This window comes from Argiope bruennichi, chromosome 8 (genome assembly GCF_947563725.1).
Source record: "Argiope bruennichi chromosome 8, qqArgBrue1.1, whole genome shotgun sequence".
In the NCBI taxonomy this organism is placed as follows: Eukaryota; Metazoa; Arthropoda; class Arachnida; order Araneae; family Araneidae; genus Argiope; species Argiope bruennichi.
Window position 1 is genome coordinate 34,957,601 of NC_079158.1, and position 22,374 is coordinate 34,979,974.

At 26.9% G+C, this 22,374-nt stretch overlaps 1 protein-coding gene across 1 annotated transcript; it reads left to right on the forward strand.

The window, feature by feature from the left end:
• Positions 1-1,326: 1,326 nt before the first annotated feature.
• On the forward strand, positions 1,327-22,132 carry LOC129981334 (CDAN1-interacting nuclease 1-like). The gene is made up of 11 exons (XM_056092128.1): positions 1,327-1,571; positions 3,560-3,605; positions 5,291-5,355; positions 5,438-5,501; positions 6,321-6,408; positions 10,521-10,606; positions 12,752-12,801; positions 17,861-17,928; positions 18,653-18,718; positions 20,686-20,791; positions 21,898-22,132. Exons 1-11 carry the CDS (start codon positions 1,474-1,476, stop codon positions 22,061-22,063), a joined length of 903 nt encoding a protein of 300 aa, XP_055948103.1. The 5' UTR covers positions 1,327-1,473; the 3' UTR covers positions 22,064-22,132.
• Positions 22,133-22,374: the final 242 nt, after the last annotated feature.

Genomic DNA, 22,374 nt, shown 5'->3' on the forward strand with positions numbered 1-22,374 from the left:
TCGACTTTCAATAAAATAAGCCAGTTAACATCTGGAGTTTCCCCAAGAATCGGCTTAAAACAATGAAATTATTGATTGTCCTGAAATAAAGGTATTGAAAACTTTATAACTCGATCAAATTTGATCACAGAAGATTGATAAGATTATTTTATTGAATATGATTGAGATGATCGAAAGGCTTTATAAAATGTGGACTTGAAAGTAAAATTAAAAACTGAATTTACTGGTGAATAAGAGAAATTTTTATTGAATAACTCCTTGAGATAGTGCATTAATTATATATATAAAAAAGATGTTCTGCTGTACACATCAAATTTAAATACTGAAGAATTCAATTTTCTGTACTCATATTTTTTAAATTTAGATTTAACAAAAAAGGTTTTTTTTTTATTTTTTTTTATTAATGTTTTATCATTTTAAATTTAGATTTTATGGGAATTGAGAAAATATTAGAGATACATAATATAATGAACAAAATATCGTAAGGTTTGTGTAATAGTATTAATTCCATAACTATAAAAATTTGAAGCTTAAAAATATTTGGTAGAAGAAATTATTAAGATACCAAGTTGCATAAAATATTTAATTGAAAATTTTAGCTGAAATTAATCCTGGCGAGCCAGCTGGTCACCAAAGACGGTTAGTACTTAGTAATATTGTTGCTTAGACGCTCGCGCGCACACACAAATCAATTCAAGATTCAATCAATTAACATTTAAGGTAGGTTCGCACGAGGCCAACTATTGCGCGCCATAGAAGGTTACGCCTACTTCAGAAAAAATCCCGTGACAGCAATGGGAAACGGGATTACAATGGTTGTCCCGACGGACCATTTGCCATTGTCCCATTGTAGTCACGTGATTGTCCTGAAGTAGGTGTGACCTTCTATTGCGCACAATAGTTGACTGCGTGTGAACCCACCTTTGCAGAGCAGTTCCGCTGATTCACCTTAGTTCATATTCAGGTTTTCTAAAGTTTAAATGAAGAAGTACAATAAAACGGAGAGTTCTATCAACACGGAATGCTGATAATGTAAAGAGGTCACAACAGAATGTGGTTAATAAAATTAATAGATTTTGAAGTGCTTCATTGTTTAAAGAAAAACATGCAGATTGGTTTTGTTTGCGGTTATTTTACCCAAAACATTTTTGAAAGAAATTATCTAACTATAGAAAAATACACAGCTTATCCCCTATAATGATATACTTTTTACACGAGAGAATATGTGTTCAATATCATAAATGCTATTACATTCATCACTGATTTAATATAAACTCACTTTTGCCACAACTGAAATTTGAAATGAAATGAAGGGGTGACCTTTACTTTCATCCAATCAGATTAATCAAATAGTTGGTTGAAAGCAAAATAAACTAGTTTCGAATTTATTTTTGGTTTTGAAACAATTTTGTTATTTTATAACCCAAAGTAACTGGGAAATTTTCGAAACTGCTACATTAACAGAATTTTAAAATGAAAATAAAATTAAGTTATTATCAAAAAATAGTGGAAAAATACCGCGAGATCAATAAACGTGAATGTTTAGAGGATCTACGTACAGCATTTCCTGAGTAAGATAAGTTTTTAAATTGTTGGTTTTACTATGGTCGTCATGCCGTTTTAAAATATCATTTTTGTGCCATGAAAAATCAATCAATATTTTCACTTCTAGAAATTTTTCTATAAAATCTAATTAATTGTAGTTTAGGAAACAAGAACCTGAGTAAAAAATTTCAATGGATCTGTTGACCCTTATTAATTGTTAATGATAGTTATACAATATATATTTTTAACTAACGATAGTATATTATTTTTCATACTAATAAAATCATTTCGAAGTATGTAGCACAAGAAGCTAAAAATGTAGTTTATTAAAACTGTACAGAATAATAATATGCCAAAATAATTTTTGTATGCATGTTGGTAGATATGTAGAATATATATATATTTTTAAGGCAAATATTATTTAAAAAAAACTTTTTTGTTATAACATATGAAATATGAAGCTATCATACTAATAATTTGAGTTTGTTACCTTATTAACATAATAGTGATGTTTAGAAAATCTTAATAGTTTGTTGTATTTAACTGCTTTCGTTATAAAACTAGTTGTAATATGATCTGATGCCACTCAATATTAAAACAAAGAGCTTTCTGCATTTACTATATATATTTACAAATGTTTTTTTTTTTTGCTTGGAAAAAGAAGCATGTTTGGAGTCTTTAAACAATATATTTTATTCGTTTGTAATGATAGAAAAATTTCTTTTTTTTTTTGTTTTTTAGCCATATTAAGATTTCTTTGGGTAAAAATTTACTGTACGGTCACCCTTGGCGACTTTTTCAAAATCTCACCAGAAGTCGCCAAAATGGCGATTTTTTGTATAAACGAGATTTAAAGAAAACAGCGTAGTGAAAATGTTGCCTGCGGAAAAAAATGAAATGGCGGCCAAATCGCTGAAATCGTTAATAATGAACAATAAACATGTATAACGAGTTTGTATAAACGAGAACAAACGAGAATTCTCATCATACCACATAACATCATTCTCACCAAACATTCTCGCACTTACCTCAGACATTCCCCATGCAGCAGCCATCACAAAAAAATCCAAATAAAAGAACGCGGGAGCTGAAGATTGAAAAAGCACACGTGCAACGTGGTCAAACGAAAATTAAATAATGGCGTCTGGACATTCAGTTGACCAGTTGACCAATAGGGTTAATGCAATTACCCTATTATAATTAGTTGTCGGTCGGATGGAGGTTGCCATATAGAAAGATTTATCGCCAATCTAAAAAAATCGCGCCAAGGGTGACCGTACAGTAAATCTGATCCTTTCTTTGTTTGAATCATGTCCAAGTAGATACAAGTTAATAGGCAGACAGAAAGCATTCAAAACTTTCATCATTTTAAAAGAGAGTTTAACTAAGACAACATTTTGGTTTTGTGTACACTCAAATGTAGAAAAATAAGAGCTTAAAGAACTACTAAGCTACTAAGAAGTTAAAACCTGATTGTGAGTTTTTAGAAGATAATTATTTTTAGAACATGGATGGAGTGATTTTTTAAAAATCCTAAATGGACTAAAATCTTAGAAAAAAAATCATTTATACTTACTTGAAATTATTAGACAACAATCTACAACGTTTTAAATTGAAAGCCCAGAAAGGTATACATTTTGCATAATTTTATCCTGTTATAATACAAAATGTATATATAATTTGACTCAAATGTTTTTAAAGTAAATGTTTTTACAGCTGTTGTTCCTGTTATGTTCATATAGCTTAATCCTGTTCTTATAGCTTGTATGGAAATATATGTTTTATATTCACTGGTGATGCAGCAATGTGCATTTTCACTACTTGAGTTCTCGATAACTAGCTCAAAAATCGTATATTCTAGATCTTATTCATGATGTATGAATAACCTACTACCTACATTTTATACTGTTTCTTTTATTAGAAATTAATATCATTAGCAATATTTATATTAGAAATAAATTTTTATATATTTATAGAATTTTCCAATTACTTGCATTGATTTTCTTTTTATTAGTGTACCTACAGCAACACTATGCAGTATAATATCTCAAGAAATCCAGGTAAATATTTGAAAAAATTTAAAAATGTGTGATATTAAATTATTGTAGAAAATCACAATTGCAATTAAAATTTTTTTATTATTGTCTTAATTATGATTTTCTTACTATTATGAATAATTTGTTAACAGTTCGTTACCATTTATTGTTTTATTAATACAGTACTTATGTTTTATCCACATACTGGCAAGTAATCACCAAAGATGTCATGTTTATTACAATCAACAATTAAACAAACAAACAAAATCTTTCAAAGAGACATGCATTTAAGTCTGAAGTTCACTATTGACATGTGGTTAAGCCAGAAATTTGTTATTGGTATGTAATTAATACATAAGTACTTTAATATATTGATGTGATGTATTTTTACATATGAAGAGTGAAACAAACATTATGAGACATTTAAGCTCATTTTAAGAATAAGAAATGCCATCTGCACTAATATTTCTTTTCATGTTATATATTTTGATTGATGTTATTTAATTGGGAACTATTCATATTGAATATTATTTAACATATTGAATCATGTATTGAAATTAGACAAGGAGGACTTGACGTTTCAAACTTGTAGGAATTATTTCTCTAAAATTTTCTTGTTTACTCTCTAATAGAGGTGTTATCTCTGGCCTTTCCCACATAAAATTGTGGACTTTGGACAAGATTGTGAACTTCATGAATGCTTCGATTTTTATATTTACTCATAAGATTTGAAGACTTTATAGTATAATAAAGTACTCCTTGTACTTGAGTATTAATTGCATACAACTAATAAACTGTTAATTATGAAAGATTAATATTTGGCATGTATCTAAAATTTTTTCTGATTGTAATGTACAATCTATAGAAAATAATCATTGACATGTGGTTAATACACAAACACCAGAAAATCGAATATATATTGCTGGTGCTTTGTTTCCAATTTATTGAAATCAAAATCTGGTATAAAACTTCAATTGCAGTTATAAGATCACATGCTAAATTGAATTTATTTAAATCTTTACAATTTTGTGTTATCACATTTACATGCATGAAAAAGCACAGTCAATAGCCAATGAATTGTTTTTACAAATTTAACGAAAAGTTTAATGCTAGCCTATATATTAGATGCTATTTTTTATTTTATATACTTACCTAAACTGTTATGTTTTTGAATTATTGCATTTACATCCATGCAAAAGCACAAACAGATGTATAGTCATCCTCTAGAATGGATTTGATTTCAAATTTAATATAGATTAAATTTTGAATTCTAACTGTAATTAAAACCAAATTTTCTTATGACATAATGGATTTTTTTTTTTTTACGGAAATAATATCTAATGTGACATTCTCTAACATTTTTAACAAATAATGATTTTATTCTATTATAGATTTAACTTCTGTCATTAAATTTTTTCAGCAGAATAGCTTGATGTTCTTGCAAAATTGTTTAAGAATTTTATTGTTGCCTCGTATTCTACTTTTGTAATTTTATCTCTTCACCTTTTCTATTAATTACTACATGGAACTTGCTTCAAGATAATATTTACCTTAAACTAGTAACACTGTAAGGGCTAAAATTGTTTTACATTTGATAATTACTGGTTTATTTGTATTTAATAATTTATTTTGAGCCTTAGTTATATGATCTATTTTGTAAAATTTGTAAAGCTTTTACCACTTTTTTTTTTGCTGTCTTTTTATTTTAGAGAAAAACTAAAAGGACATTCTATTTTCATGCATCTCCTCATAATGTTTCAAAATACTATAAAAAGTAAGGCACTTCCTTTTTCTTCTTTTAAGCACATTTTTTCTGTTCTATGATGTCTAGTTTTAAAATGTATTTTTACTTGCAGATATTTAAATGAATTAGAAAGTAACAAGAAACAGTGTGGAATTCTTTTGAAAATTGCTGATGAGGTATAGTTTTTCTATCACTAATAGCAATATTTTAATATTAATTTTTAAAATATCTGTGGATATTTAATGTTATTTAAATATTAAAGTATAATATTTATTTTTAAATATATTTTTCTTATAATCAGTCTGAAATTTTTAGAAATAAAGCATTTAACATATGACAGCAATTGTCTATAATATTGTTTTGATCCATTTTGCTTTGAATAGAATTAGTTACATTTTTATAGAATTCATTCCAATAAAATATTATTTGATATTGAATCTTTAATTATATGAAAAATAAAATCTGTAATATATATATATATATATATATATATATATTTATTATAAAGAAAAATATTGCTTAAGATCATATGCTGCTATATATCATTATGAATCAAGGGAGATATGATTTCAGCATCAACAAATTAACAAACTATTTTTCAATTATTTTTACATTATTATTACTATTTTAAACTGTCCATTATTTAAGTTTTTATTTTATTTATTGATACTTACTATGGAATGCATCTCAATGTAAATTTAAAGAGTTTATAAGGAATTAAAAGATTATCATTGACATTTTCTTTCAGAACATTCTGGTTTTATAATTCTTTTGAAATGATTTATAGTATGCTTTTGAATTTATAACTAATTCAAACTCTCCCTATCTCTATAACAGTAAAACACTTTTGTAAAACTGTATAATAAAACACTGTATTCATGTCATATGCTGTATTTCATTTGTTTAAGGTTTCTTAAAAATTATGATTAGCTGTTGGTTAGAAATATTTTTCTTTTGTTTATATAATTTTTTAAAAGCCTGAATCTATATTTTAGGTTGATTTGAGTCCTGCATTATTGGCAAGGCTAATATTGGAACATCATTGCAAATTAAATTTAGATGAAAAAGACAAAGAAGAGAAAGGTAAAGTTATTTATGATATTTAAAAATTAAGCTGGTTGAAAGTTACACTTCATAAATAAGTTATGAAAGAAAATATGGAACTTTGAATTATATTAATCATTATACTAGATTAATATATATAATATTTTATATTACAGTTCCATAGATCATTTCCAAAATACTCTTAATTATCAGTGCTTTAGAATATTTATGGCAAAGGAGATTCTGCATGTCTTTTGTTTATCTGCAGTTTCTAGAAGGGAAGATACAGCAACAGATTTGCAATAATATTTTTTGAGGTGATGTCCTGGAGAATATAAAAATGTAAAAAATATGCTACTACTGTTTTGCTACTATTATATGTCTTGAAAACTGCTATCTATTTGAAATGAAAATATTTTAATATACTATTTTGCAAAGCATGAGGAAATCTTTTATATGTTATTGATGATGACAAAAATTCCCTTTTGAATTGTCCTGGAATACTGAGGATGAACAGTGGAACTGTCATTTTGTTTTATTCTGCGGGTGAAGAACTTTATGCAATTAAAGATTTTTTACGTGGTTAAGATTTTGCAAAAGCTATTCTGGTCTAAGCATTGAAATACAAGTTGACATGAAAAAGAAATCTCTTGTAGGTGTTAAAGTAATTGTAAAAAAAAAAAAAAAGAGAGATTTAGAATTTTAATTCTAGTTCACAATTTTGTTCTGTTACAGGATTAACACAGCACCAGGAAATCAAGAAAATGCAGGGAATTTAAAAATAATGTATGAAACAGAGAAAATACCAAGAATTTTAAAATTTTCCTCCAAAACTGCAAAAATAAAGAATTTTAAATTTCTTAGTTTTTTTTTCATCTAAAAATTGTCAATCTGTAAAAATAGTAGGAATAAAAGTTTGTTGTCATACAACCTCATTTGCTTCTGTTGAATGCAGAAACTTATTCCTTTTCTATTCGCTTTCTTTTTTTTCTGAATAAATCAATTCAATTTCCTAGACTTGAGAAAAAATACCAATATTGGAATTGTGGCTACAGCTTCATTAATATAAATGAGTTACTGAAATTAAAAAAGAAACTTTTAGCAGAGTATTTTATATTTGAGAGGATTAAATATACACTAATGTCCATAAATTAGGGATTATGCCAGCTCCAGCAAATAAAATTTCAGGAACAAAACTAACATGACATTCATAAAGCCAATTTATTGAACAAAAAACAAAAAAGATGGTGTATATTTGATACTATTCATAAAAACTATGATTTTTGTTCCAAGGAGTAAGTAATTACAAAAAAGCTTAAAAAAACTTAACCTAACATGGTTGGTATGATGGTTAATATATTGTATGTCTCCCAGATGATTTGATTAAATACAGTTTGTATAACATCTAGGCATGCTGAGTATCAAATTATCGAGCTGATCTGGGAGAAAATTACTTTACTCAGCAAGCAATGCACTCTGAAGTTCTGGTACACCTGTAGACTGCTGACAGACTGCTGCTAATTGGGCAAGCATGTCTTATGCATGTTCTATTGGATTCAAGTCAGGTGAAAGCGCTGGCCACTCCATATGGGTGATATCCTCAGATTGAAGGCATTCGTTTACAATGTTTAAATATTGTTGAATGGGTGTTGCCATCCATAAGCACAAATTCTGCACACATGGCACCTGAAACAAATTTACATGTTGTTTCAGAACAATTTCATCATTTCATCAAGTTTTCATCGATCAGTTTTCAGTTTGTTAAATTTAGCCTGCCATGGTTCTGATTTGAATATGCAAATCTGTTCTCCAGCTAATTATAATTCCACCCCAAAACGAACAATCCTGTATCACTGTAACATGTTATTTAGTGATGCTTTTTTTGGAAATAACGGGTTCCCCATATTAAAGTCCAACATGTCCAGACTTCGAGCTAAACCTGGACTTGTTGGAAAATATCACACAAGTGATATTTCCCCACTGTGAAAATGTCCACATTGCATGTTTAGACTAATTGTGTGTGGGAGTGAATTGCTGTGAGTAGAATACATCTGACAGGCCTGCAATGTGGATCAGTATGTCCTAAACATCTTTACATGGTTTGCCATGAAACCATCATACCCATAACTGAAGATAGCTGACGAGACAGGTGTAATGCTGTGCTCCTATCTGTTTCTTTTCTCAGCTACTGCCAAATACTGGTTGTCATTTGGCATTGTAATGTTGGTGTGACCTGTTTTGCAATGTCTACTGACATTTCTATCATCTTATAATTGTTGCCAAAGCCTACAGATCCAATGTTCCTTGGATAATTCCATCAGAGTATGCCCACAATATGTTGGCCAATAATTCAGCCACATAAAAGATAATCAACATGCTTCCTCTGAAAACGATCAGCTTCATCTGGTGGCATCCTGTGATTTTCATTTTCTTGGAGATGTGTCTGATAATTCTACAGCTGAAATTTTTACTTTACAATTTTATGGATATGAGTGTATAAATATTTGAATGCATGTCCAAAAATTTTGCTATTTTAAAAGCTGCATTTTGCTTAAATCCACATTTATTGAAAAGTAAGTGGTGAAATAAAGAAACTTTAACTTCTTTGTTTCAAAGCATAAATTTCTACTGTATGTATAAAATGTGCAAAGATCCAGTTTAAAATTTTTCTGGGGACCTGAAATGTGAATACAAGGGCAGTTTGATTCATTTAATAAAGAAATTTGCTTAGATGATTTCTATTCTTATATTTTTGAGTCCAAGGAATTTTCTTATTTTGGGGAAGTTGTAAAAATAATTCTTGTATTGTCATATGGCAGTGTGGCTGTGGAAAGTAGATTTATTATCAACTGGAATATGCTTATTGAAACTGTGAAAGAAGATTTTTTTTTTTATTTGAAAACTGTATATGATACCATTAGCTTTTATGGAGGTATCTTAAATGTTTTTATTTCCAAAGATTTGCTTTGCAAAGCTGAATTAATTAGTGCAGGTGAGGTATAGTGAAAGCTTTAGAAAAGCTGAAAAGTCCACCGGTAAAAAAAAAGTCCAATAAATGCAAAACAGCTTTGCAAATTAAATTCTTCTAAAAGAAGAAAAAAAAAAATGAAACTGACAACTGAAATTTTTTCGGAAGTTGCAGAAATTGAAATTCAGATAAAAATTAGCAAAAAAAAAAACAAAAAAAAAAAAAGCTTTTTAATGTTTTTATTAAGTAATCATCATTAAATGGCTTGTGTCATGATAACAGGAATATTATTTTGTATTTTTTTTTTCATTCAATTCCTTAATTTTGCATGTCTTGAAAGAGCTTGAGGCAGTGATCATTATCTTTTCTTCTCTGCAAGATGTGATTTGTTTTGTTAAATTCTAGGCAATAATAAAGAGGTTGGTTTTTTTATGTCAATGTAAACATTAATTTAATTTGCTATTAGGTAATGTTTAATTGTTGTTTATTTTCTTTGTTTTTCCTATTTATAAAAACTGGGAGGGGATATTATTATTATATTATATGTAGTACATGAGTACTCTTTACATGTTTTCTCTTATACTGCATACAAATACTAGGAAAATGCAGGATATTTTTTTTTCTAGATTTGAGTGACAACCCTGAGTTGGTTAAAGAATAATTAGGCATAACTGTTCGGCAAAATCCAAATGTCCTTGAAATCCAACTTATTTTAAGCCAGTAATCAATAAGCATAATTCATGTCAGGCCTATTATGCTGAGTTCTGATTGGTAAATTAAATAATAATTACTATTTCATAACATGGATTGTACATTTTTACTCCCTGTAATAAATTTTGGGAAATGGTATAATTAAAATACATTTAATTTTAATAATTTTCATGTTAGATAATGATTGATTTTACACAATGGCTTTAGAGGGAAATGAAAATTACAATTGTTACAACTTGTAATTATTGCATTTAAACTCTTTCATTTTAAACTGTTAATATCTTGTTTCTATAATTAGTTAACTTGTATATATAGATTAATCATTTTCTTAACAAAGTATAATTGTTTAAGTTAAAAGAATTAAATTTTGAAATTATGATCAAAATTATCAGTTTATTTATTTGTTTATATAACAAAATAAATTTCTTTAATTTTTTTTCCATGTTCATAGCGCATTTATTTTATATTACAGAGCCTGTTCCCAAATCTATGATTTCTGAAATGCTGAAAAATCCTCAATTAATTCAAGACAAAGATCTGGGAGCTGAAGTCAAATTGGTAAATGTAATTTTAGCTCTTTAATTTACATAAGAGATGAATAGAGATGATATAGCGAAACTTTGTAAAGTTTTACTGGACAAAGTTGAGGCATTTGCTAGTTATTTATCAAGATTTCTATTTTATGGTTTTTCAAAAGTAAAAAAAATATTAATAATCATACATTAAAAATCAGTGATATTTGTTAATCATCCAGTGCTTTGAACAGTATCGTTAACTAGATATTTTACATTTTATATGCAATTTGAAGAAAAAAATAGGTTTCAAAAATTTTAATTTCATTATGTAGGACATAATTAATTAGGTTACCAAATAGTCAATATGGCTTACATTTTATATTATTTGAGATTATACTTAAATATAAAACTTTAATAAGATCAATAAAAAATTAGTTTCTAAGGAATCCTTAAATAATCAGTATATGATATAGATATATTTTAAGAAATTAAATTTTTTGTCAATGTGCTAAACAAGTTCTGTTGAAAGCAAATTAATCTCTTTTATATTTAAGATCAATTTTTTTCCCCTTATCCACTGTCTTTATTTCATTGTAACATTATAGTTAAAATATTAGCAAAAGTAAAGAGTAACTCAGATATGAATAATTTATTAGAAAATTCAGTGAACTTCTTTGCTACATTTGAGAAAAACTGGAACTTTTAAAATAAAATATTAATCTTCTTTTATTAATAACAGCGAATTTTTCTTAAATTACTGATTAATTCTACATATATATATTTATTTATCCATATGGCAGACTTTTTGTTCTCATTAGAGATATATTTCATTGAACATTGATATAGTTAATTAAATTTTAAAATTACTTCAAAAATATTTAAGTATTTTTCGCACTGAGAATTTTTACTACTTTAAATGTGTTATTTCTTCAAAATATGATTTGTTAATCTTTGATCAAAAATAAATATATGACAAGTATTTTTTGTTTTTTTATAAACACTTTTTTGCTACTGAAAATTTAACTTAGCATATGATTGGGGTGTTCTATAATTTTTTAAAAAATCATTTTTCTTTTCTATTACATACCATATAGTACATTTTTAAGTTTACATACATACATACATACATACACACACACACACACACACACACACACACACACACACACACACACACACACACACACACACACACACACACACACACACACACACACACACACACACACACACACACACACACACACACACACACACACACACACACACACACACACACACACACACACACACACACACACACACACACACACACACACACACACACACACACACACACACACACACACACACACACACACACACACACACACACACACACACACACACACACACACACACACACACACACACACACACACACACACACACACACACACACACACACACACACACACACACACACACACACACACACACACACACACACACACACACACACACACACACACACACACACACACACACACACACACACACACACACACACACACACACACACACACACACACACACACACACACACACACACACACACACACATATATATACACACAGAAAACTTCTTAATTACAACAGTTGTTCAGTTTTGTATTCAAAATTAAGAAACTTCATATAAGTTGACATAATATCTAAATTTAGGTACTTTTTTTAATCACATGTGAGATGCTAGTAATCTGAAATGCAAACTTTATTATTAGGCAATATAAATCAGCATTTGAAATTATGTTTTCATTAGCTAATAAGTTTTTTTGTGTATTATTCAATTAAGTTCAAAACTATTTTAATGTGTCTGTACATATCACTAAATTCAATAGTGCCAAAAAGAAATTTGGTCGCAAAGACAAATAATGCAGCAAACCTGTTATCAATAATTTGCCTGTGGAATTGCTTTATTTCATTGTTGTGTTGCCAAATTGGTGGAAATCCTTTATCCTGCAATTTTAATGAATGAAATTTTTTTCTGCAATTAAAGCAATTGCTATTTAGTAATCTAAAATGATAAAATTATTGGTTGAGCAAAATTTTATATAATTTTTATACTATCTTATATTAATTTATTATTTTTTAAAAAATTTCTGTCACTTGTTTGTTTTCTGTTAAGTGTTTTATTATTCTTTATTTCCAGTGTGTTCTGGTGGATAATTATTATGGTCCTTTATCTGATGTCATTAGGAAGTAAGATATATTTTAAGATTTTTCTAAACTTCTTTTCATTATCAGTTAAATAAAACAAAGTTATTTATCAAAATTTACATAATTTTATAAGATCTTTATAAAGTTTATTTGCAATATTTATTGAGAAAAAAGCTAGGATGTATTAAATATAAAAGTAAGAATATTATAAGAAATTTAAAATTATAATTATACTCATGATAATTATACTTATTATAATTATATCTATTTTATATTATAATTTAGCTGAAAAAATTAATTTCTATATTTACGACAAGGCATTTTACACATGTTCATTGGTTGTGTATGTATATCTAATGTCCAGACTAATCTATTGCTATTATAACCCTCAAATTTAATGCATAAATATATATATATATGGTAGTGACTCAATACATTGTGAAGCTCAAATTTTTAAATTTGATGTAGAACATTTTTTATTTGATATTTTGTGTATGTTTATACTTGTATTATTTCTAATGATTGTTGGAGAGAGAGAGAGAGAGGGAAAAAATCTATGCACAATAATAAAAAAAAAGTGACTGTCTTTTTAAAGAAATTTGTTTTGCATTTTTAAAATAATTTACTGAATTTTGAATAGTGGGGAAATTTTTAGAAAATAATCAGGGTTACCGAAAATAATCTTAAAAATTAAGATTAAAATTCCTGCATCTGACATTCTAATACTTTTATCTGTTTAAAATTTTCTAAGGTCATTATCCTAACATTTCATCCATTCTTATTTTAAATCATTATAATAATTTACAATAAGAATGATTGAAATACGTTTTTTTCCCCCTTTGATTTTTAATTAATGATCAAAGATTTTTGTCATAGATCTGCAAAGTGTGTGTGTGTGGGGGGGGGTTCTTTCTTTGCTAGGAAAGCCATGATCTGCCACCATGTGTCTGCTGACTAAAAAAAATATTGAGGGGAGGGGGGAGGAACTGCTGAAATGTAAGTGCATGTTGTTAATCATGGATTTATCCTGCAGAGGATGTTTTATGTTCCTAGAATCTTCGTTGAGCACAATGATTTAAAATACAGATACCTTTTATTTTAAGTGCATCTTACATGCAAGAAGATTGTCTCTTATTACAACTTAAAAAGTATGTAGCTGATTGGCATCTGGGAAACAATTTTATTTATTTTTAAATTTATATATACATTATAACTAAAATTTGGCGGACAGAACTGAAAAAAAGAATTAAAATGTGTTCTATTTACTCAATAGTTTAAATCGATCATCCTTTGAATTTCTTATCTTTTCTTTCTCTTCCAGTAGAATTTATTTGAATTTTTTAAAAATTATGTTTTGAATTCTCTCAATCCATTTCAAGTCATTTGAAATTTATTTCAGCTTTCTTTCTTTAAGTTACTTGGCTTATAAAAGTTTAAGTTATTCTTAATTTTTTTTCTTTTTTTTTTCCTGAAAAATAATAATAATTTAAATTTCAGTTTGGAACCATTTTATTCGATGACTTTAATTCAAAATAGCTAATATTACCTAGTTTGCTATTTATTTTAAGTTACAGGTAAAGATCTTATTTTAGCAAAGAATAATTTTTGTATTTCTAGGTCATTCCAAGAATCATAAAGATTATTTTTGCACAATTTAGATTGTAATTATTTGTTTGCATTAAAGAGTTTGATTTCATTCCCTCCATTTATTTAAACACATTTTTATTTTTAGTTATTTATTTTGATTTTTAACTCTGCATACTATTATTATCATGAAGAAAGATAAGTGCAATGAAATCAGTATTATTTTTTTACTTTTTCATAACATGGTTATTGCGGCCTATGTTATTGTGTGTATATTGCTTTCATAACATATGTTATTTGAATTTGCTGACATTCATCCACATCGTGGGCAGTACTGCAAGAGTTTTACTGATTATTGTGTATACCAATCATAATGCAATGCTTCTGCAATGTTTGAAAATATTGCTATTAATATTGTCATTTGTGTGGGACTGGTATTATATATATCTGATTGTTATTTTGGTCTTTTGTGGGTGATTAGTAATATTTTTTATTTGGCTAACAAGTTTGAAGATAATCTATTATGATCTTGAATATTATATATATTTCTAACTCGTGGTACATCATGCCATTGATATATGAATAAAAAATTATATTATTTTACTTAATTGTAATTACCAAAACATTTAAATCATAGGTTCCCAAAGTGGTCCAGGTGGACCCCCAGGGGTCCATAAGAGACCACACAGGGGTCCATGTAGATGTGAAAAGGAAACACTGGTTCATAAGTTGTAAGTGGGGTCCACGAAAAATTTTCTGGTTTTCATAATAAAGAACAAAAATTTTGGCTTGGATTTACCTATCAACGTAGGCAGGTAGCATCATTCACTAGGTAGGAATCAGTGATAGAGTGTCTGGAAACTAAAGCACCTGATTTAAAAGAAAATCTGATCAAATATAAAGCGGACATTGCGTACTTAACAGATCTGTTCATAAAATTCAATGACATTAACTAGCAGTTACAAGGGGATAGCCTTAATTTAATAAAACCAAATGGTGTAATTTCGGCTTTTCTTGGTAAATTGAAATTAATGAAGCGAAATATTAGTCAGCGCGAATTCTCCCAGTTTCCTCACTTGTCACAGATAGAATGTCTTGATGAGGATATTCAGACATACTCTCAACATTTAAATAGCCTGCATGATGACTTCAAAAATAGACTACTATGGATCATAACCCCATTTGATGAAACGGAAGAGGCGAATGTGGTATTACAAGAGGAGCTACTTGAGCTCAGCGCCAACGAGGAACTGAAGGTGAAATTTAAAAAAGGCTATCAAACATTTTGGCTGCAGGCAGAAATCCCCAAAAAATATCCTGGACTGTGGGAAATTGCGAGCAAATTTTTGATAGCGTTTCCCTCGTCATATCTTGTTGAAAGAAATTTTAGTGCCGTTACCAACCTGTTAACAAAAAAAAAAAAAAAAAAAAAAAAAAGAGCAGATTGAACATCACAGAACGGGGAGATTTGAGATTACTTCTTACAAAACTGAAGCCAAATATTGATAATTTGCTGTCAATTCATCAAGTACATCCGTCTCATTAAAAGATGACTATTTTTTATTGTTGATTTACATTTCAGAGTTCATTGTTGATTTTTTATCAATTGTTGATTGTTTGTAATAATAAATGTTTATAATTTTGTATAACCACAAGTATTATTTTAATAAATAGGACACAAGAAAATGTGCTACTTTTTTTTTTCTTCTTAACATCCCCAATTTAGGGTGATATTTTTTTTGGAGTTTGGGAATACGGTAGAAATGTAGCAGCAGGGGGTCTACCGAAAATAGTAAAACTTTGAAAGTGGTCCACGAGAAAAAAAAGTTTGGGAACCTCTGATTTAAATAAACATTTACCCACCAGGAATATTTTACATTCTAGATATTGGCATCCAATCTGTAAAAGAATAGGATTTAAGGTAAATGCTTGTGCATTTAAAAATTTTGATGGATTTAAATAAACAAACATAAATATTTATAATGCATAACAACCAGAAAGAAAAATTGCCCATTCTGGCATTAAAAAAATGAACTATAAACTACTTTTAATAAGGTACTGAGGTATTAGTATTATCTGGTTGGAGGCATCTCATCTTAACAGTATGACACTGACCCTTCACCCCACAGTACAAGAACAACTACTTGCTCTCTCTACTGATTAACCTTTAAAACTGAGTAATTTTTAAGGAGCATGAATAGGAAATTTTAAGAATTTTTAAAACATAAGTAAATAAGGGATTTTTTTAAATTTAGTTATGTTTAAACATTTGACAGAATTTTTGGAATTTATGCTAAAGTTTGCAAAATGTTTATTATAGTCTAATCCCTCTAAAAGTACAGTGACTTTACTTGGAGGGATTAGACTTTGGAACTTCCATAACTCCAGATTACCCCCAGAAGATTCACAAGGTCCACTGACAATTCTTTATAAAGTATTTGATAAAAATGTTTTCAACAGTAACTTTAAGTCGAAACTTGGTATGTAAAATCCAAGTCCATAATTTTCAAGGCATTGAAATTTGTAATTTTTTTCTTATGTCCTTAAAGTTCTGGCTGCAATCATAGTGGCACATTTGCCTAAAAACCTGTTCTTTGCATAGTTATGAATGAGCATTTCAGTAGACACAAAATTGTTTATTTATAGTAGGGTACTTTAAGTGCAACTAGCTATTCAGCTTACAATTGAATGTCAGATTTCATTTTTATAATGAGAGTTGTAATCAATAAATATGTAATGTATTATGTTAAGTTCCTTTATAATGTCATAAAAACAGTTTATGCAAATTTAATTTCTTTTTTTTTTAGTGAAATCTGAGACATTTCATGTATATTCTAGTAAAGCTGTTTCTTGAAATATTGAGGTGCCACATTTAGAATTTTCTTTTGTTCTGAAATACTTAAAACTGCACCAGCTTTTTTTTTTTTTTTTTTTTTTTTTTTTTTTTGAAGTTTTGATTATTTATTTTTCCTGTAAAATTTGCCATTTGCATTGTAATAGGAAAAGTCAACATTGTGTCAAATGTTGATAGTTAAATGAAAATATTTTTTTAAAAAAAATTAACTTAAGAAAATTGTTATTAACTGCATATTCCAACAGATAGTTGAAGCGTTTCCTAACTATATAGATAATGATTTAGATTTTCTAAAATTAAATGTTCTTTAAGATTAATGGAAACATTTGTAAATAAAGTTCTTGAATATACACTTTTTAAAGTTACTTTATTTTTCTATAGGTGTATTTATTTTTTCATTTGTTTAAATATCAATGATTAAATACCATTTTTGTGAATACCATATTATTATTTAATTTTTCCATTTTATTATAAGAAAGTGCTTTGTTTTAAGAGAGAAAAATGGTACTTCATCAGGCTCATTCAATTCCAAAATTTTAAAGACAGATGGAGCAAAAAACAAACTGTTAATTTGTATGATCATAATTGATTTCATAATAATATTAAATTTTTAATACTGTTCATGCATTGTATATATTATATTTAATCTTTCTCTCTGTTTAGTGTCAATGGATTAGAAACTGAAAATAGATTGAAAAATGATCTTACCAAACTTGGAATATCATTTATAGGTATGTCCTTGCTTTTTTATATGTAAAATGAAAAATTGATAATGTATACATTATGATTTATTCTGATGTTAAATTTTTTTTATCAAATTATTCCATCAAATGATGTAAAAAGATTCTGATATTTTTGAGTAAATAAATAAGTTATTTCTTTTTAAAAACATCATTTTACTGCCAGATGTTTTTTTTTATGGGCACTTCTAATGCTCATTACATTTTTTTTGTTGAAAATTAATTATCTGTAATTATAATTCAAGTGCAGTATGTAATAAATGAATGAATTGTTGAAGGAAAGATGCAATTCATGAAGTTTAATATAAAACTAACATCCATAGTTGAGAGAAAAGTTGCTGAACTGAGCTTTTGAAAATTTAACCTGTTTGGAAATGTTTTACATTTAAATAGAAATGCTAGAAGGATTTTTTTTAAATATAAAATTAAGAGAACTCTATAGATTCGTTTTCATATTTATGTATAAGTACTTCTTAGGAATGCCCATTTAGTTCTTAATTTTAGAACAATCAAAAGAGTAAGGTTTGTGCCATAACTGTTTAAATGACAAATGATACTGTAAACCTGGAAATATATTAAAATTGACACATTGATTAAGGCATGATTTTTAAAATCTAGTAACACATACTGGAAAAAAAATATTAGCACCTTAAGTTTTAGAAAATCTGTTCAGAAAGATATATGCTCATTTAAAAAAAATATTTTTCATTTTTAGATGAAAAACAACTCCGTGAAAAAGGTTATGATAAAACTCCGGACATAAAGCTTGATATTCCCATTGGTATAGTAATTTTTTTTCTAAGTCATTATGCTCTGTGTTGAAAAATAATAATTACTTATTGTCAAAGTAAAAGAATGCAATCATTTTGAAATTATACTTGAAAAGCATAGATGTATTTTAATACAATCAATGAATCAAACATGCTTTGTTCAGAATAGTTTTGTTTTCTTTATTCTAAACTATTAATACCTCATTTAATTCATTCCTATTAATATACTATATTAAAATGCACTGAATAATATTGATATATAATATTGCTAGAATTTAAAAATTTGATTATTTGTTACTCAAAATCTAAAGTTTTTCATTTCTAAAAAATTGCCTATATTTTCATCATTTTTGATATACTTTTATGCACAAGTTTTACTTATAAGAGTTGGAGAATTGTTTTACTTATGTCTTGTATAATCAAAAATACATATCCAGATTTTTTATGCAATTATAAAATAAAAAGTTTATAGATTTAATGGTGCTATTGTGATGATCAATCTATTTTCTTTTTATATTTTTTTCACCTTTCATATTTTAGTCACAATAATATTTACACAAATGTATTTAATATTGTTACTGTGAAGAAGACTGGTGTGTTTATGTACAAATGCAATAATTGTAAATGAATATAATATATTTTTTCAGATAAGAACAGCAATGCATAGGCAAATAACATGATTAAAACTGTATATAATTTAATTAAGTGTGAATGACAACATGCTTGCAATAAAATCTTTGACTTGGGTATTTTGTGTAGCTTTGTACTGTCTTGAAGGAAATCAAGTGTAAATTAAAAGTTTATAGTTTCCAATTCATTCATTTGATTCAAAATTTGATGCAAGTTTACAGTTTGGATGAAATGATTGCATATTAAATTTCATGCTTCTAGCTTATTCCATTTTATAAGTTATATTATTCATATGTGTATTGATTGACAGACATATGTAACTGACAAATTGACAAACAGAGTAAGGTTAAAATGTAAAAATTCATCTAAATCTCCAGGTTAAGTTTTTAAGAATTTTTTTTCCATATCTATTTTGCATGAAAGAAAATAAAAGTAAAAAGGAATAAGTAGCGGGTTCTAAATTTTCTTGTGCTGTTCTAGGCTTTTCTTTTTGCCCTTTATAATAACAAAAGAAACACTACATATTTTGATATATTCTACTTAGAGAAAATAAAATTTTGTATACTGTATAAGCCTTATATATGTCTCAGTTTGTTTTTTCCTTACACAAGTAAGGGTGAAAACTTTATCTTTACATTTTATGATATGGTTACAAATGCATTATTTGAAATGCAGTCAATGTATTTTTTGGGGACATTTCTCTTTTGGTTTTAATGAAATTTTTTTTTGAAATTTGCGAAATGTCTATCGAATCCAAATCTATTTAGGGAGGCAAAATAAAAACTTTAGAGCATTTATCTGTAGAAATAATCAGAGGAAAGTCTTATATCCAACAGCTGATTAAAAAGAAATGGCTCATCATTACTTACATACAATGCATTTATTTTTGATTTTGTAATTAATTTTTCTTTTATTCTTCTTGGCCTCTTCTTTAAGTATTGATTGATTGCTAAAAAATGTTTCAAATTTATATGACCATTGATAATATTTTCAAATTTTAGAAAGGTTACTTTACTGATCTTTTATATTTTTTCTATAAAAATATAATTTTGATAAATAACTAATTGCTCTGGAACAAACATTGTTTTCAGACACCAAAACATAAATACAATTCATATGTTCCAAAAGCATGAATTGTTTTTAAAATAATTATTGAAAAATATTGTTTCAAATTATATATTATATTGAGATTTTAAAATCATTTCATTTGCATCTATGATTCATTATTATTAATGTGCTTTTCATTTATTGACAATAATTATTATTATTGGCAATAATTAAATCAAAGTCTATACTATAAATATGAGAAAATTATATTCTGTAATCTGGGTAATTTCTTTCATTTTAGTATATCAAGGCCATATTATTAATTGGATTGAAAGTAAAGCATCATTTGGGGATGAAGAAAGGCATAGAGAATATTTAAGAGACCAATATTGGAGTTACTATAATAGGTATTTGTATAGATACAGCTAATTAAATTTTAACTCATTTCAAAATCCTTTGTGATTATATTTTTAATTATGTTATAGATGTATTCTTTAATACATAGCATTTACATATTGACTGATACTTTGATTATAATTGGAACTTTTTATTTATTTTCAAATAATGTATTCATTTTCCAATTTGTATTAAATTTGTAAAAAAAAAAAAAAAAAAAAAAAAAATGTGTATTTTAAATTCTTAATTAAAGGTTTAAGTTAGTTTAACTAAATTTCATAATTTAAGCTACATAATATTTATAATGTATTAAGAATGATGAATGGAAAATGGTGTTTTGGCCTATCACGGGTAAAATGTGTTAATTTCTAATATTTTCATTGATTTCATAAAAGAATGAAACAAAGTTTTCTAAATTATCTATTTTACTGTAAATAAATAAAATAAGGTGTAATATATATATATATTATACATATTTGAGTAATTGAATTTCTTAAAAAAATATTTGGGGTTCACATAAAAGAGTATATTACAGATAAATTTGATAAATGCTTAATGAATCATATGATCTTGATTATATAAAAAGTAATCAATTAGAAAAAATTAATTTTTGATTTACATATTCCTGCTTATAAAAATTAAATTTCCCTGCATTTTGTTTAAAAAATGATTTGCAGAATTTCTGATATATGTAGATTACATATTTGAAAATATCTTTAAAGGCCATTTTTCAATATTGAATATTATAATTTGCTTAGATTCTTATTTTAACATTTGTATTTAAAGTCCACTATTATCATTTACAGATTTTAATGGCACCAAAAATCTAAAGTATGATCCAATTTTTTTTTGTTAAATTTTATATAAAGATTTTTGTTTTTAATGAAGATATAATGTACATCAATTTGATATCAAGATTTTTGTGTTTAAGAAAACAAAAATTTTTGGTTTCCAATCCTGCTGTGAAATGATAATTAATAATTAATATCTTTTCACAGTTAAGTCCCTGTGTAGGAACTAATTTCAATTTTTAAAAAATACTATATCCTCATACAAAATTTTTGTTGAGTATGGAAAGCAGTTTGTTCGATTACTAAATTTCTCATTTGTGTTACAGATTTGGACCAGGTTTAGTTATTTATTGGACTGGATACATTGAAGAGCTAAATAGTTGTACAGAACAAGGAATCATAATAAGCGATTCTATTCCTACAGAAATATCTTTTATGGATCCTTTAATTCTTATGAAAAAAACTTACATTGATGAGGATGTAAATTCATAATTTAGTAAGTTTGTATATTTTACCAAATCCATATCTTTTTGTAAATAGCATTTTAATTCTTTTGGAAAATTAAATTCTTATTATAAATGCATTTGAAATGATAAGAATATATACCTGAAAATAATTTAGATGCTGAAGCTTGCATAATATGAAAATAACCTTTTTTTTTTTTATGGGAATTCAAAATGCCTCTCAACATAATGATAATAAATTCATAAGTAATTTCCAAACTTCTTTTGTATGTTAAATTTATCTACACCTTAAAAAAAATGTAATGTGGGAAGTCATTTCAATATGTGGATAATTCTAGG